Source organism: Mastigoproctus giganteus, chromosome 5, assembly GCF_048544385.1.
Source record: "Mastigoproctus giganteus isolate SK-2022 chromosome 5, ASM4854438v1, whole genome shotgun sequence".
Taxonomy (NCBI): domain Eukaryota; kingdom Metazoa; phylum Arthropoda; class Arachnida; order Uropygi; family Thelyphonidae; genus Mastigoproctus; species Mastigoproctus giganteus.
In genome coordinates, this window is record NC_143579.1 from 44,001,013 (window position 1) to 44,019,195 (window position 18,183).

At 33.6% G+C, this 18,183-nt stretch overlaps 1 protein-coding gene across 1 annotated transcript in view; it reads right to left on the bottom strand.

Moving 5' to 3' along the window:
• The window catches only part of LOC150085339 (ephrin type-A receptor 4-like), a 212,235-nt gene that overhangs the window by 141,918 nt on the left and 52,134 nt on the right, over nucleotides 1-18,183 (bottom strand). The window contains exon 3 of the mRNA XM_090374533.1: nucleotides 15,615-16,275. Within this exon, the coding sequence (XP_090230659.1) occupies nucleotides 15,615-16,275 (661 nt within the window). The remainder of the gene's footprint in view (nucleotides 1-15,614; nucleotides 16,276-18,183) is intronic.

Below are 18,183 nucleotides of genomic sequence, written 5' to 3' on the forward strand. Positions count from 1 at the left end.
GATAGCATCGTTTCTTTCCATGGTTACAATGTATAACTCGAGTCACTGATTTCCTAGAAGTCTCTTTGTTCGTGAAAATAATTCCAGACAGTGATGCAGCCAAAATATTTTTGAGCCCTATATTTCTATTGATCTCCAAACCCTATAATTAGTTTCATCAGCACCTGCATTTCAGTGGGTGTTCTTCTGGTAGATTATTTTAATTATATTTTAACTCCATCATCATAAAAGTATAAAACAAGGAATATTACTTAACTTTTGTAATTCACCAACTAGACGTAGCGAACTGTAAATTGATTGCAGAGCCTATAGCTGGCCGATTTTTGCAGCTATAGCGAAAATCGAATATTTTATTTCTCATCCAAACCTCATATTTGTAAACGCAACGGGAATAGATGGGAGGAAACAAATAACTCTGTTTACGCCTTCCGTCATTGCCCTCTGTACTTAGGCACCGGATGGTGTTTTCATCGATCCGGTTGACTGATATTTTGAAGAAATCCTTTTTCACATTTATATTCTTGAATAAATTCTATGTTCTCTTAAATCGATTGTATTTATCGTCAACACCTGGTTCTGTTTTAGAACGCATCTTTACCAATTTATCTTAGATTCTCACCGGGTCACTGAGTTTCTGGAAATACCTGTTAAATAACCAACAATACGAGTTCTGTTCAAAAGGTATCCGAACTGCTATGATACAGCGACAATAAGCATGCTTAAAGGATGTGTGACTTAATCTCCTTCGATACAGTATCTTTCAAAGGAGGAATACTTAGCTCAATGATTTTCCCACTGTTGGAAGCACTTCAGGAAAGACGATTTCGAAATCACCACAAGCTGAGCCGTCGTGTTACTCTTTATTGTAAACGTGGTCGTGTTTGGCCAAAAAACTCTGTACAAGTAGCAACGAATGCGAAGGCACATTATGGTGGTGAAGCAGCCAGTCTTCGAAGTTCTACTTTTCCAGCCTTTTTCTTTACTACATGGAGGTAAGTCTGAGACATATTTAAACACGTTATGCTTTGTCTTAGTGCGCTACTGTCCCTACCTTAAACACTGAGCATAATCTGGATACTTTTTTGGACAGTCCGTGTACTTTTCTGAAAGGGACAATTCAAAAACACCAACATTGACTCAATAGAACAATGTGGATGTACTGAGCCAATACACCACCAGAATATCAGGAGTCCCAAGTATATAAATTAAATCTGTAATAAGAATAGTAATCGGAGTTTAAGGCTTCTCTATAGCGCCTTACTGCGAACACTGAATTCATACTTTTTTCACTTCTCTGTTGCTTTACTTCAGACACAGCTCTTTATGCTCATCGATTAGTCCACACTAGATCTCGATTCTATCATAGGCTATCCACTGGAATCATCACTGGAATCTTTGCTATCAGACAAAATAAATCAAGACTTATCCATATATAAAATAGGTGGTTTCTGCAACATTATGCTTTTCCAACTCCTGTCTTCCCTAACTTTGACTGCTCGATTTTTGACTTTCTTTATGACTCTATGGAGATAAAAATGTTTATTCTAAATGTCTTACAATTAAGAGTTCATCCGATTCCCTCTAGAATGCACATGATCGTCTTCGTCGCATATACCGTATTAGATTTTTTTTAATTAGGATGGATTCATGTCACAAAAAAAATTCTGTAATAAAAAAAAAACAAAAATCGTGAAGAAAATCATTATTCTGGAATATTTACATTAAAATTAATGATCAGAAACTTCTTAGATATTCCATTTCGGTTTTTCAATTAGCTCCTAAGGATAAGATCAGATTAAATGAAAACAATATTTTTGAAATTTTTAAAACTGTTTAACATTATGCGCAACTATTATTGAGCTAGTTGGTTATTTTCGGATTTTGCATCAAGGTAATCAAAGTCATGAGCTGCGAGTATATTGTTTACGTGTAAATTGTATGTATTTTATGATCGGTTTGCCTGTTTCGCGAGATGAAAAACCAAGTTTCTGGGAGCACATGCAGTCCTAATCCGAGATCGATTAACTCGGCCATAGTGTTGGAAATGCTCCAAAAGTTCCTTCCGTATCTGGACTGCGCTCGAAACTATTTATTATTATTATTATTTTTTTTTTCTATATTGTTTAAGCAAAACACAAAATTGATTGCTTCGTGCAGTTAATCCTTAGAAGCGCTATAAAGAATATAACTTAAAGACCTAGCTTGACTTAAATCGTAAAACTTAAAAGATTTTGGATTCTTTAATTGCTCATAAGAATCTAAAGAGTTTTTTTTGTTTTTTTTTTGTTTAATTAAATATAAAATCATCTCATAATGGAAGCCTTAAGCGAGGAGGGATTCCCAAGAGGAGGGATTCCCAAAATATCTGGAATAAACGTACGGAACTTCGTCAGGTATTTACAGATTTGTTTCCCAAAATGAGACCCATTATTTCCTGTCAATAGGAATCAAAGAAAGACGACATAGATGCAAACAAATACAATGAAATTTTTTTTTAAATAATTATTTTCATATCAAAGAGTTTACACCACTTGTGTAAAAGTCGCATACGAATCTGGGTGAAATGATTTTTTAAAACCTAATATATGTTAGGGGGAAAAAAAACTAAGGCCTAATATAAAATCTAAAAATGACAAATTAAAAATATTCCCAAAAGGTCACTATAAAATGTAACTGCAAAGGGAAAAAAACATCTAATCGTGACCATATCGAGTGTGGTCAGTAAGACTGTTTTCCTCTCCAAAGTCTGAGGTTAGGAAGGGATGATATCGCCCATAACTAATGATGTATTGTTGCAACATAATGTGATGGCACTTTCCCCTTTTCCCAAAGCTACAAAATATAGTTATTATCCAAATGATGCTTGACATTACGATCATCCTGTGTTTCAAATTAATGATTAAAATGTATTTGGATGCAAAATTATTCATGATTAAATTTTGTATGAAACTGTTAAGTACAACACATTGGTGTTAGAAAAGAGAAAGAACGAAGAAAAAAAAACTAAACGCATTAAAAAAGACATACAGATATAGAAGGAATAAAAAAGGAAACGTGCAAGCGTGAGTGAAGAGAGAGAGAAAGAGAGAGAAAAGAACAAAGCAGACAACGGAAAGGAAAGGGAAAAAAAGATAAATGAAGAAAAAAATATTTGAGAGAGAGAAAGATAGATAGAAAGAAAGGAAGGGAAATATAGAAAAAAAAGTAAGAAAGAAAAAAAGAAATTAAAATAGAGAGACAAATTAAAAAATAAATTAGAAAGAATTTTAAAAAATAATAATAAAAATAAAGGGAAAAAAATAAAAGAATTAAAATGCACAAGTTGACGTACGTTAGTGCGTTACATTTCAAGGAGGTTAGATTTTTTCTTATATTTTCTGTGATTAAACATAACAACACATGCAAAGCGTGCACAGATTGTCGAAAGCTAATAGTATTGCATTGAAACTACGTTTAATCTATGAATTTCTCTCCCCCATACAACTTATATATACACTGTATATGGAAAAAAAAAAAATAATAATAATTTCTGGATTTGTATTGATCCGATTTTAATGAACTTTGGAATGGCTCAACAAATATTTTTAAAAGGCCTAAATATAAAATTCATGAAAATCCATCCACTGGGAGTCGAGTTATTACATGCAGACGGACGGATGGACATGATAAAAACAATAGGCGCATATGCATATAATGCGAACTCACTTAAATAAGGAAGAACAAAGATTAGAAAAAGAAAGAATGGACAAATAAATAAACATATATGTATATAGATATATATAGAGAGACAGACAGAGAGATGGAAAAAAGTAAATAATAAATAAAGCATAAAAAAGGGCGAAGTAAGATTTATTTACACTTATTTCATGTTGTGCACATCACTGCAATGGGTAAAAGTGATGGAAAATATCATGACAAGACATGTGGACTCATTTATTTTTACATGTTCCACCTTTATGGTCACATAAAAAGAGAGATGTGTCATCCGATTGATTAGATATCAGGGTGTAGCCATACATATTAAGAAAAGAAGAGGGTAATATAGAAAGAGAAAAAGCTTCAAGTGCAGTTCAGATGTGTTCGTACATTACGTACGTTGACATAGATTTACTCCGAGGGGGGAGGGGAAATGAAAGTGGGGACTGGAATAACTTTGCCAACTTGCCGCTCCCCAAACTCACTTAATTAAGACAATTACCATTTCTTAATGACAGCATCGGTTCCCTTGTTAAATTTCTAATCTAAACTGTGGCGTGGGGAATTGAATTATAGCTTATTACAAAAACTGAGCTTACCCCCCTGGTCGGTGTTTGTGCTTTTAATATTATAAAATTGTTCACTAGAATGACCTTTACCAATACCATGACAACTTGTTCTTTATCATGGGAGAGGAGGCATTTGGTAATGATACCCTGCAAGCAGCTTGTATGATTGCACAATTTAACACTCCATGCATCCAGTACTAGCGGTTCCTGTGTGACAACTTATTCCTGTGTGAGGATGTTCCGCAGTAGAGTCCACCCCAACCCTAATTCCTGGTTATGAAGGTGATGATAATGTTCTAGATGGCTTCGGTGTAATTTATGGATCCCCCTGGGGAAGCAGCATTGCTCTTCGTATGCAGTGAAGTTCGTATACCCTGACTATTGGCGATAAGAAGCCATTCGACTCTATGTCACTAAGACAATATATCACTGGAATGAAGTGCCTAGAGGCTACGTGGAGAAATGAGAATTGACATGCCTCACTGCCACACCAGCCTCTGCCATATGCTTCGTATATGGATCACTCCTTGAGCCTTCAGTACTCCTCTAGAAGAATACTAATAAGGGCTAAGCTGTATTCTAGCTCCGTCACCTCCAATTTTTAAAGATTACTCAGTGACAGTGTAGAAAACAAATTACAGCAGCACTTAATTGTTCAATGTGGACTGCCACGACTGGATATTGTGAAAATTCAAAGCACAGTATTGTACACATAATGCTGCCCGATAATTTACAATTGCATTATTGGAGATAAAAAAGAAAGGAAAAAAAATCGAATAATCTAAAAGAAGATGCTACTTGTTAAAATACAGTTTGTTTTAAATGAGATCTGAAATGTAATTTTGATGGGATGAAAAGGAAACGTCATTACGCATGCGTACTTTTGAGGCGCAATGTTTGTACATTTTTGTTGAGTTGTCACTAACGCGCATGTCTGAAAATGCGTCATAAGACAGCTTTCGAGGATGTTTTTATATATAAAACAAAGGAAAAATTAATTTAGAACCGCATTTTTTTGTTATTGGTATCAAGTTAAACTTATTTACGTTGGATTATCAACTATTAAATAAATTAAATTAATGTATGGCCTTGGTGACAAGTGAATACAAGACAATTAAAAAAAAAAAGTGGAATCAATTTATGTTTACTGTTAACCATGACAGCTACAAAAAGAGAAGGGAGGTGAATGAAATATTGAGAAACGCCAAGAAAATCACTATATAGTTATTACTGATTATCACCTTTCAGTAATTATAAAACCATTTATCCCTACCCCCTAAACTCAGTCATTATCCAACTTCGGATCCCTTTTCAGCTCCAGGCTGCTACATGTCTCAATTTAATGGTTACACTGATAGAACAGATAGCAAGCCCATCTCAATGTGCAAAATATCGTAATGATACCTTTTTGTTTACATTAAAAAATAGTTTAATCTCAAACCACACAAGTTTAAATTACTTAAACATGTGTTGCCTAAAAGTAATGGTGCTTTCTGGAATAATATCCAACGGTCCTTGTGGTTTTGCTATATTCAGGATTTTTAATCACTAAATATATATTTGGCCGACGCAGCATTCATTTTGAATGGGTAATTCATAATGATGTTGCTTCTTTTTTCTCTTTTCCTTTCTATATAATCTCCAAGCTCATTTATCAGGTGAAAAGCGACGACTGATATGCTAGTTCGTGCTGTGATAGTGGAGAAATATCTCATTTAGTTGTGCTGTTATCTTTGCTCGCTTGGGGATGGAACATAAATAATCAAACGGTTCAAAAATAAACGAGGATCTCTGAGTTGCAATGTTGCTAACAGAAAAGCAAATGAAAATGAATGAACTTGTCCTCAGTTACCATTTATCATCTGATAATTAATAACTCTGTGTCGTTCAGTTTCTATCTGTGGTATTTTAAATCAACGGAAACAATCTATATAAAGTACAAATATTTGTCAATTAGAAACAATTTCAATATTGCCTCAAAGGTTTCAGGCTCGAACTTCAGAGTAGATGTATGTATTGTATGCACGGTAGAGATAAATAGATAGAGAAAGAAAGAAAGAAGAGAAATGGTTTCATCATATAATGTATCTAATTATCTAGATATATTATGTATTTTTATAAAATAAATTAAATAATAAAACTTTAATTTGTTTTATGGGTGTTGATACTCATTTTTAAGAGAAACCTAGTTGGTGTATGTAAATTCATCTAAACACCATGTATTTTTATTCATAATCTGTTTCAGTGGATCATTACCATAGCGCCCTCTAGTTACAATGATTGTTTTAAAAATAACAATTAAAATCTCTTTGTGAACTTGTTTATTTTTGTGTAATAAATTTTCTTTTACTTATTACAGTTTATAAACGGCAATATAAAAGGACAATTATAAAAAAATAAAGATAACAAAAATTCAAACACTAAAAGTTATAATAATATATATATATTTTTTGAAAACTGTCTTCTGACGCATTTCACACATGCGCGTTAGCAACAACTCAACAAATGTAAAAAAAAAAAAAAAAACTCCGCAAAAACATACGCATGCGTATTCACATTTCTTTTTCACTTCATTGAAATTACCTTTCTGTTCTCACTTAAAACGGATTCTAATTTATTTAATTTAAATAAATTAGGATACACTAGTGAAGGTATATTGCTTAAAGCCTTCACTAGAGATCCTCTGTATAGTACTCTTGCTCTTTGAAGAGGTTTAACAAGTTGGAAATTTAAGCGGTTTACTAGTTTAGTAAAATAAATTATTACAAGACACGTGATACAAATATTTAGTAATAATTTCTTCCTTCTCTGTTCATTAATGGACCCAGGGGTAGGTTAACTTTTCGTAATTATTTTACAATACTTTTTTTTTATTATTGAAATGCTTACTATGAGCAATTTTAAACTTTAAAGTTGAAAAGCTTCGCGCCCTTTTAGAACAGACAATATATACGCAAAAAAAAAAAAAAAAAAAAAAGTAAAAGAATAAAAAAAAAAAAAAAGGGAATTGAGGAGATGAAGCAAGGTCTAATCTTCGTTTAGAAGACTTCAACTATTGCTTCGGATAGCAGTGTGCTAAAGATTGTAAATCGCTCTTTTAATGAGAACCTATTTGTAACACGGAGAGATAAAGGCTGGGGGGAAATGTAATGACAGCTTTTTTTTTTTTTTTTTCTTATTCTACAGACACCAAAGATACGATTTTATGCAAATTAAGAGAACGGAGCAACTTGCGTTTAGTAGCCAAGGAAACTAATGGAATAATTGCTGCGGATAGATGGCGCTAGATGTCATACTGATTAATGATAATGTTTAAGGGATCAATTTTTCTTTGTTTAATTGCGAAGCAAAAAACTTAGTCGGGAATTTATAGCATCAAGAAGAAGCTGCTTCGTCCCAAGAAAATAACAAAAGGCGAAAGGAAAAGAAATAAAATAAAAAAAAGAACGGAAAACAGGGAATTTCAGTTGTGTGGAATGAAAGAAGTTTTGACTCCTGTTAATTTACCAGGTCTAAACCTAATATGTCAGGTTTCTTTTTCCTCTAGCCTCTACCCTCCCTAACTCGTCTGTTTTCCTCAGAAATAGCACTGGAGTGTGGAAAGAAAAGAAAAAAAATCATTCTGTCGGCCTGAAGTTCAATAAGGTCCTGTGGCAGCCGCTGGGAAAGAAGGCAATGCTACTTGTCACTGTTAGCTACATGGATGATCGAACCGTGACCAGCGGAGGGCACTGATGGAAAAACTGAGGAGGTGGAGCCGTCCTGGCAGGTGTACCCTCCCATCAGGTTGAGATTACCGCTCTTGGTGGCGAAAGGCAAACTGTACCAGGCAAGCGATAGAAGAACACAGCTCACAGGAAACGTCGTATTAGAATCTTGATAGCCTAGTCTAATTAAATTTTCACGTCGGGTTGTGCTTATTTGTTTTTGCTTTTCAACCACATCTTGTTAGGAGAACATGAATAAAACAAGTACCTTATCGTGTTTAACTATAATTTCCTGTAGTTAGATGAGTTGGTGTATTGGTCCATCGCTTGTAATTTCTATCATTCGCTCCATCTGGAGAGAAAATGAAAATTAAAAATTGTTTCGCTTACATAAAATTATTTTCTTTTTCTCTCTTTCTCAAAATTTCATCTACGAGGATCAAGAAAAGGACATAGAAGGATATCGTGGCCATTTTATTCTAGAGTATTTTTAAAAGAAAGGGTTGTTCTTTAATTTTATTATAAATAATTGATTGCGATAAAGTAAAAATTAATAATGAAATATAATAAAAAATAATTATTGAATGCTTTTGTAAATTTTTTTATTATATAAATTACTGATAAGAAGCTGGTGAATATAGTGTTATCGATTATCTTAAACACTAGGCATTTTTCTGAGGAATAGTATGATAATCCTGAGACATATTGGTACTATGGGAGCCAATATTTTAAATTCCAACACAGCTTCTACACCTTCTACTGGATAACAGAGGAAGCCATGCAAAAATAATTACAGTGATTCATATATTCGAGCAGAGAAAACACACAAAAATTTATTCTTTACGTACCACTTCAGTGGTTCATTTGATTAGACCACAGAAGTGGTATTCAGTATTCCAGTTGAATAATAAAATGTATGGTGAGAGTCACTCTTTGAAGAATACATACGAATATTCTTAGTTAATAAGCTAATAGCCAATAGCAACTATAGCAGGAGGAAAACCAACAAGGTGGCCCAATTGGTGTCGTGAAGATACATAAACCTGGCCAGCCCTATCAATATCTTATAAGTCATCCGCGCTCGCTCGCTCGCTGGCACTTTCCACATCTACCTACAGGGTTAATAACACCGAAGAAGTATTTACGAAACAAAAATCCCTGGCGGTAGCACAGTTGGCATAATCACCATCCTCCTCACACCGGGTGGAAGAGACTCAGTTCGAGCTAAAGAGTTGAAGTTGTGATTGATACTGGCGAATTTTCAGTTTTGAACATTAATCCCAATGTATTCAGCTTGGTTCTTGTCAAACTAAACTGGCGTACAATAGCCTTAGATGCTGATGCGCCATAAAACTCCTAACAACGAACCAACCAAACTAACTCATTGTTAATACTGGTTGCTACTTTCTATTGCCAACTGTTGAATCACTTCCATCAACACTATATATCAGCGAAAACCCCTTAATCCTGCAGTGTAGGCGCTACACCCGTGACATTCCTGTTACAAATAAAATAATGAACTTAGGAAATGTTGAAGCACCACTTGTGTCCATTTGAAAAAGTAGTGCAATATCAATGCAACTTGCTGTGAAAATATGTGTCTGTACGTAACAGAGGAGCTTTCAGTGGACGAATTTTCATGAAATTTTATATTTGGACCTTTTAAAAATATCTGTACAACTATATCCAAATTTTATTAAAATCAGACCAATAGAAATCCGGTAATTAATTATCTATTTTTTTATTGCAGTACTGTTGGCTTTAGACAATCAGTGCACGCTTGTATTATGAAATTTGTGAATATATATATATAAATATATATATATAAATATATATATATATATATATATATATATATATATATATATATATATATATATATATATATATATATATACACACACACAGAACAGAGACTTAAAAAAGTATATGGGAGAAGTGCAATAAACGGTTGAAACTATACCGAATGACTAAGTTTAGAGAACGTAAAACTATAGTTTTATCAAGTGTTCTATAAAGTTACATAATCTTAGTAATTAATTGATAAGGAAATAACTATATTTACTCTTCACTTCAGTTAATCACAGAAAAATGGAAAAAAATCGAATTAGCCTGAAATGTGACGAATACGTACATTAATTGACTTGTTACAAAATATGGAGCTGTTTCTTGTATTCTTTTGAACTCCTCTAACCATGTGGTTGTCCGGGAAAGTAAATAGAAAATTTATTTATCTCATACAGTTTTTTTTTTTTTTTTTTTTATTAACTCTATACTATTCCAAGATTAGGCAAAGAGACACACCAGATTCTAATTTCTCTAACAGTTTTAATTTCTGTGCAAATTTCCCGAAGGGCTTTCGACTAATCAGGATATTAGAATGACTTAGGGTCCGAAAGAGGAAAGGGGGCGGGGGAAAAAAGAAAGAAAGAGATGGAAGATTTCAAAGAAAACTACTAACACTAAAGGTTTGCAATGCAAGGTACTAATAAGAAAGGCAACAGTTTTTACAAAGGCCTGCAGTCAAGAATAATAAAACAATGTAATTTATATCACAGAAGAAGGAATGTTGAGAAAAACAAGCAGCTAAAAATGGCCCTATAATTTTCAAGCACGCATATGTGTAACGTTTTAATCTGTGCCCCTGCGAATGCTAACGTGTGTGTGTGGTTTGGAGTAACTCAGATTTATGTACGAGAAGATAATGTGGACTTTTTCTTTACACTAATAATCACATTCAACGAATTATGGCTTATCCGAGTTCTAATTAACATACAAACGAGATTATCTGACCTACCAATTAACACTCTTTTCCCCCCTACCCTAGTGTAGCACAAATGATAATTAAAGTGCGTCTAAAATAAGTATTCCCAGCCTTTTTTTTTTTTTTTTCTTCTTCTTCTTTTTCTTTCTCCGCCCGAACGTTGCAAGTCTATTACCGAAATTTCAGCTTCATAAATTTTCTCGTGGCATAACCACGCCCTAATCAGTCATCACTACGATCATTTAATTTTCTCCAAACTGGGACAACAGGGTTGAACCTTGCTTTAGAGATTGGATCGGAAAACTCAAGGTTTGCTTGATGTAAACTCAACTTCGTACAGCCTGCTCATGGTAAAAATAAATTTGGAAGTGTAGCATTTGGAGATTAGGCTCTAATGGTTCTTATATAGTAAACTGTTCACAGGCTAAGTATATAGTCCATCATGTAGTTCCTCATCTTCACTAGTGCCCTGATCTTGAATATATTTAAATTATTTAGAGAAGGTTTCAATTTTTATTTACAATTTTTTCTATATTTAGGTTTAGTATTTAAATCAAGTTCTCAGTCTCTGGCATGTCAAATCTTCTCGATAAAAAGTGACAAAAGTCATTTTTTAATTAGTACAGTAATAATGCAAAAAGACGTCTTTATCTTGAAAATCGCGCTGGTGAGCAATCTATCACTTTTCTTTTTTCTTTTTTTTTTTTTTCTAAGAAGAAAGTGATTGACCATGCATCTAGATAAAGTAGAGCTACTAGATGCTACTAGTGGTCACTACAAGACAAAATGCGTTTTACAGCCTAAAATCCGAAGAACTAAGCCATATTCTAAAAATGAAACATATACAGTATATAAAACGGAAAATAATTAAATAATAACGAAAAAATCAAGAGCCAAAGGTCACTATTTTTCAATAAAATAAGCTTTTTGTTTGATTGGTAGTAAATTATAAATTTAAAAATCTTTTAAATAAATTATAGGTTTTTTTTTCAAACAATATGAGAACTCGATACTAATGTGGTAGAGCTGAGGTGTGGCCAATTACTGTATAATAATTTTGAAGTTCCAATATGGAACTTAAAGTCATCTGCCCAAGTGTATTATGTTTGCGAATTGAGTGTGTTCTCTGGTCGATTTGCCTGTTTGCTATCTACGCCTGAGACCGACTAACTCAGCCATGGAGTGAAACAAAAGCCCATAAAAATTCCTTGAGTCATTGGAACCCGGGTCTTTTCCACTCGGTCTGGGAAAGAGTGTGACGATGCCACTGTGCTGCCCACGCAGATGGCAAACAAAAAGAGAGATAATTTTTTCAATTACCAAGATCTGCTTTTGAAATACAAACTTTGAAAGAAAACAATGACTACCGACTGTAAGATCTTTTAAGCCATCATCATTACTCTCTTTCATCTTTCTAAAATGAAATGTTAAGCGAAGAAAACTGAATTTAAAAACATCCATTCCATTCCATAAATTTGAATTTACTGACGCGTTTAGCCTATTTTTCTAGGTATTCATATAAAATGTTTCCTCTTTAAATGATATAATTTCCTTACTCTGAATTTGTGATCAGCTAAAATCAAAATGTTAAAATTTTGCAAGTATTGAAGGAAACAAAATATTCTTTAACGCGTAACTTAAGCATTTCGATTGTCTGCTGCACGTGACTCATATGCAACTTTATAAACATTTAATTTTTAGTTTATTAAATACACAAAGCACACTGTGCATAAAAGAAAGATACGCTTCAATTAATGGTGATTCAACAATTTTACAATAAATTTCGATAAATTTTCTTCCTCCACAAAAAAAAAAAAAAAAAAAAAAAAGTCTTCGAAAATATTTAAAATTTTTAACTTAAGTATTTTTAAATATGAAAATATATTTATTATTTAAAAGAGAAATTAAAAGACATTTTTCTTTGGATACCTTTTCTAACACTCTTTCTAAAATTAAACCTAAAATTACTTAAATTCAATTGGAAATAAAATGAAAATTTTAACTATAATGTAAAGACAAATATAAATTTTATGAAATTACGTATAACTATAAACGACAAAAATAAACTTATCAATTTATAATTACAACTGAAATACCTAATGAATGCTATTCATAAATGTATAAACATATTCATAAATATATTACCTAATTGAATGCTATTCATAAATATATAAACATATTCATAAACTTATTACCTAATTGAATGCTGTTCATATAAATACATAAACATATTCATAAACTTACTGAATGTTATAAACCTAATGAATGCTATTCATAAATTAACAAATACATACACCATCAATAAACCTTTATGAATTTGTAAAATAAAAAGATACATCACCATCGGATTTAAAAAATGATTATTATTTTAAAAAACATTAGAAAAACAAAAATTTGAATTTGTTTTCTAGCACTTAATTTCCATTTTCTTAAGTTTATTAATTTATAATTAAAAACTTACTTAGACACCCTTCATTTTTCAATACAGTAAGTAAGAGACTTGAAATTAAGGGCTTCGGTCATTGGTCAAGTAGTCAAATTAATCACGTGGTAATCATCAATTCATTTTTAATCATTAATTCGATTTTTTAATTATACAAAGTGAGTGACGCATTTTGTAAACTTTAAAAATTAATCATCAATGAAAATAATCAATGTTTAATACATATTTATAAAAATTAATCAGGTAATTAATTAAACCTTTGAAATTATAAAATGAGAATTAATTTTAATTAATTAAAATTAACCAGGAGAACTTTGTAAATGAAGTCGGACTCAACGGAAAAAACAAATGGAAGGAACAGGAGTGCATCTTTGGCAAATAATAACTAATTAAAACAAGTTTTATTACTTAAAGTAATAAAATTTTAATCCATTAAGTCATAAAACCAAAGTTAATTTGAGTTTCCGAAGTATAAACACGAACTAGGAGAAAAGGAGAGAGGTAGATTAAAATATGAATTATAGGAGATTTAATGCTGTTTATACTCATACTCGTAAGTCTCAAATAATCATTGTCTACTTGGGTTATCATGATAGGATTAAATGAGATGAGAGAATATATATGACCGATGTCCTTCTCATGGACGTAAACACAGTCAACAGGGCCAGGATCCTTCGCATCACGTACTAATATAAGCTGAGCTCTCATTTCATTAGTAATTTATGAACAGAAATTCTGGCAGTTCATTAAAGCATTGTTTACTAGCCAAACATTGATAAAATTCACACAGCCAAACTTGCGATCTACCACGTGATGATAGTCACATTTTTGATTATAAATACCATGATTTCATTTCTGAGATTCCCGACTTACCTAGAATGGTTTGTTTTAGGATAATCGCCTAATTTGCATATGTGTTACTGATGACCGTGCCTTTTCGATACCTCCATCCATCATCCCTTCATTTACAATTCATAGCCACCTTACTCTGCTTTGATCAAGTGCATCCGCGCTGCTAGCATATTTTAGCTTTCTAAGGGTTTATCTTATCTGGAAAACCTTCCACTAGAGCCAAGTCCTATCTAAGCGAACTAATTTGCTAAAATCATTGTAATTAATCTAAATGCACGAATGATATTAGGAGTCAATATCTTTTCTTTTTTTCTATTTTTTTTATCGCTGTAATCTGTGTGCTTTAATTGCAAGAAATATCCATTTCTCAGTGGAAGAGTTTTTCGAGGGGCTCACTGGAAGATGGCACGTCTGATGGATACACTCATTGTGGAATAATGAACAAGGTAATGGAGTGTTATATCGACTGGCATTTTGCTGATTTGTTCTGATTCACTGATTCCTTTTGATGGTACAGTAATTTTGAAGATAAAAAGTAATCGCACTTAGCTACACTAACTTGACATTATAAAGGATTTGAAACGAAAGGATTTTGTCAATAGTATAATTAAATGGGATGATCAAAGTGATAAAGGATTACATGAGAGATCTTGAGAATGGTTTTCGTTGAGTACCCTCCCTAGAGGTAAAAGCAATACGACATACACTATCACGGTTACGCTTATGAACATACCTTTGGTAGGGTGCGTCCCCACCGGGGGGACTCACCCTACCAAACCTCTTTCAGTGGATTTTTTTGGGAAAAATTTGTTGTCTTCTCTTGTACTTTACAGGGTGTTAATTGTAAATGTTGACATTTGATCTTAAGTTCATCTCAGCCAATTTGCTCTACCAAAACCGTTATTAAAATCTGTTTATAACTACAATTAAATTAATTAATGTTCAATTACGATTACATAATTGAATAATCGCTCTTTTCGCTAAGTAGCATAATAAGCAAAGTATAAAAGGCAGTATATACTTTGAAAAAAAGGATGATGAGAAGAGTACAATCAACGTTTGAAAAAAACCTTCCCACCTTATTGAATAATAAGAATCTTTTTAAAAGTACTTTCAAACTTTAGATATTAAACAATTACAATTCAAGTCAGGTTTCCATGTAGCAAAATTTCCATTCAGGGATGAAAATCATGTATTAAACTGATAAATAAATAAATGTAAGAATCGACTTGCATTTATTTCAAACAAAATAATTATTTTGAGTGGATTACATACTGCTCAAAAGGTTAAAGAGCACATGCGCAACTGGTGATATAAAATACCCGGATAGCAGTGGGCGACAGACACGCCCTCTGGTATCGGAATGCATCCACTTCTTTCTTATTCATCTTTAATAATCATTCGGGTGAGAGAATAAATTCATTTCACTCAGAATTTACGTATTTTTTTGCATAAAAAAATTGCGTTATGTAATTTATGAACGGCCCTTAATTCTATATTGATCTTTCTGGGTCTTTTTGATCTTTCTATCGATTAATATAGTTGAACAACAAAGCAATTAAACAACAAAAAAAAATACTCACCTTGGCAGGTCTGCCCTAATGGTTCGTAACCAGCCATACATTTACAGCCTCCGGATGGAAGAGTCCAGTTGCCATCTCCTTTGCATAGGAGACGTGGAGTATCGACAACTGCGGCATTAGAGATACACTGACCCTCGGCAGGTACGATCGCCGTCACTTCGCGACCTGTCGGGGTTTCGGGGAAATACGCGAAATTAGTGGTGATGTTGGGGCAAGTGACATAAAACACCCGGATGGCAATGAGCGACAGACACGCCCCCTGGTCTCGGAATGCAAAGTACACTCCTTTCTTGGTGACCGGAATACTTCTCACCTCCGTGTTGATAATCACCTCACTGGTGGACGTAAATCGACCTTCGTCGGCGGCGATGCGGTCTATTAGTTTATAGGATTCGGGTTCCCAGGGCGGAGGCTCCTTCGTTGCCGCATCGAACTCGTAATAGAGGAGCGAGAACGTTTCCTTGCACGATAGGGCCATGCCGGGAAACAGGTTGCAGTCCCTCATGCTGAACTTGACCTCGATGTACATCCTATTGGCTTCACCTCGCTCTATGAAAGGTGTCCATAACCAGTTATTGACATTGTTATAAGCTACGTCGCACACCACATATGAACGCCAGTTGATTCCTTGCTCGAAGTTGGTAAAACTTTCTTCGACCCACTGCAAAAAAATAAATAAATAAAGAATCTAAGTTAAGAGCGAAAGTTTCAACAAATGGGAGAAGCTGTAAATCATATTTTAGTAAAAAATGTATAAAACCATAAAGATATTTCAAGAAAGGGAACATTTCCAAATATCCCTAAGAAAGAACGAAGAGGATAATAAATTTAATTAAATAGCTATAGAAATGATTACACGTCAAAGAGGTAGAGATGCGTGATAGACATTCCTCTCTTTTTTTTAATTTCATGAACAGAACGATGTTCACAAATTTCCTTTAAAACTATGGATATGATGCATGAGATTTAGAGAGATAGAGATGTTTATAAATTACCTAAAATACGATAATGTTTACAAATTTCATTAAAACCACGGAAAGATTCCTAAACTTTTACAAAAATTAATAGTTTTAACTTGAGGAATAAAAAGAATAAACTTTGCTGTGCAATTTAATTCAAATTTTCCTTCAAAATGCTAAGAACAACATTATATATTATTCAATGGCTGCTAGCAATTTTCTTGACGTCAGAGACTATCTCGAGTCTCAAGAGTTCATCAACCAAACCAATAGGATTTCGGATTAACACACATGTTTGTCCACCCCCATTTTTTCTTTCTTTTTTTTGCTAAATGATATCGTTTCTTTGCAGTGACAGGAAAACAATTTCTCAAGTGTTCTCATGACAACCTCTGACATTACCATCGGTCATAGCTTCCAGGGTTTAACTTTTCAATGGCAATCCATCTTTGTGGATGTCGTATTGTCACGGGGCCGTCACTGTAATTTGGACATCATCTCTTGACTTCATTTATCAGTGTTCGTTTTATGCTTAAAGACGAATTCGACTGACGAGACACCTGCTCGATAGAATTCTTAATTGCGCTAATGTGTACTGCCAGAAGCAATAATAGGGTGTGGGCGGGCGAGGTTCACGCGCTTTATCATAAACAAAATCAAATGCAGTGTATGTATTTGAGTGACAGATATTTGCAGAAAGCGTTATTTCTTCTTAACAAGTCAATTTGTCTGCAGTTCTGGCTAATCTTAAAACGGGAAGCGGTAAACTGTGATGATCCCAACTTAGGATGATCCCAAACACGAGAGGTATTAGAACCTATAGTAACGTGTGTTGGTTGAACTTTGAGAAGACAGAAGGTACATTAGACTTGAATTTCTGTAGATTGTAATTTTCAGAAGATACACGTCAAGGAAGGTGAGGTTTTGACTAGATGAAGATTGTATTCGGACTAGTTTGGAGAACAGTAGTGGAATTATACATGCCAATTCGGAAGAACATGGCCAAAGAATCAGTAGAAAAGACCATGCAGTGGAAACTGAACATCTGTGTGACAGAGAGTGGGAAGTTTGTAAGACGAGTTATAAATTAACCTTGCTGTCCTCTTTTGGATAGAGTTTAAGTCGCATTGGGTTAACCTTCCCTTTTCAAATAACGTGCCATCTAGGGGACGGAACCAGAAGCCACCCACTAATCCTTTCCATTCTTTTCCACCACACTCACAGAACCAGTGGCCATATGAGTTTTGGAGAGGCGGATAACCCCATGACCATTATTGTCTCCATCCTAGCCCACGGTCGGGCTAGTATATTTTAGCCCCGACAGCTCACAACAGTTTTGAATCAATCTGAATCACTTATCAGGTTATGATTATTAGTCAATAACCAAAATTTCCTCTTGGTTCAGCCCATATCTGCCCACGTCTAATTATATATATATTTAAAATGGATTATTTGCTATTATTAATTTTAAGTATATCAAGACTTATCCCAGTGATCAAGCGTGATGGATACAGAAGTACACGCGTTTGAACTACTCTGGTTCAAGATCATGTGACTACTAAATACGGTGACGTTCTTGTATTCTATGTCGTGTGAACTCCTCTGATCTT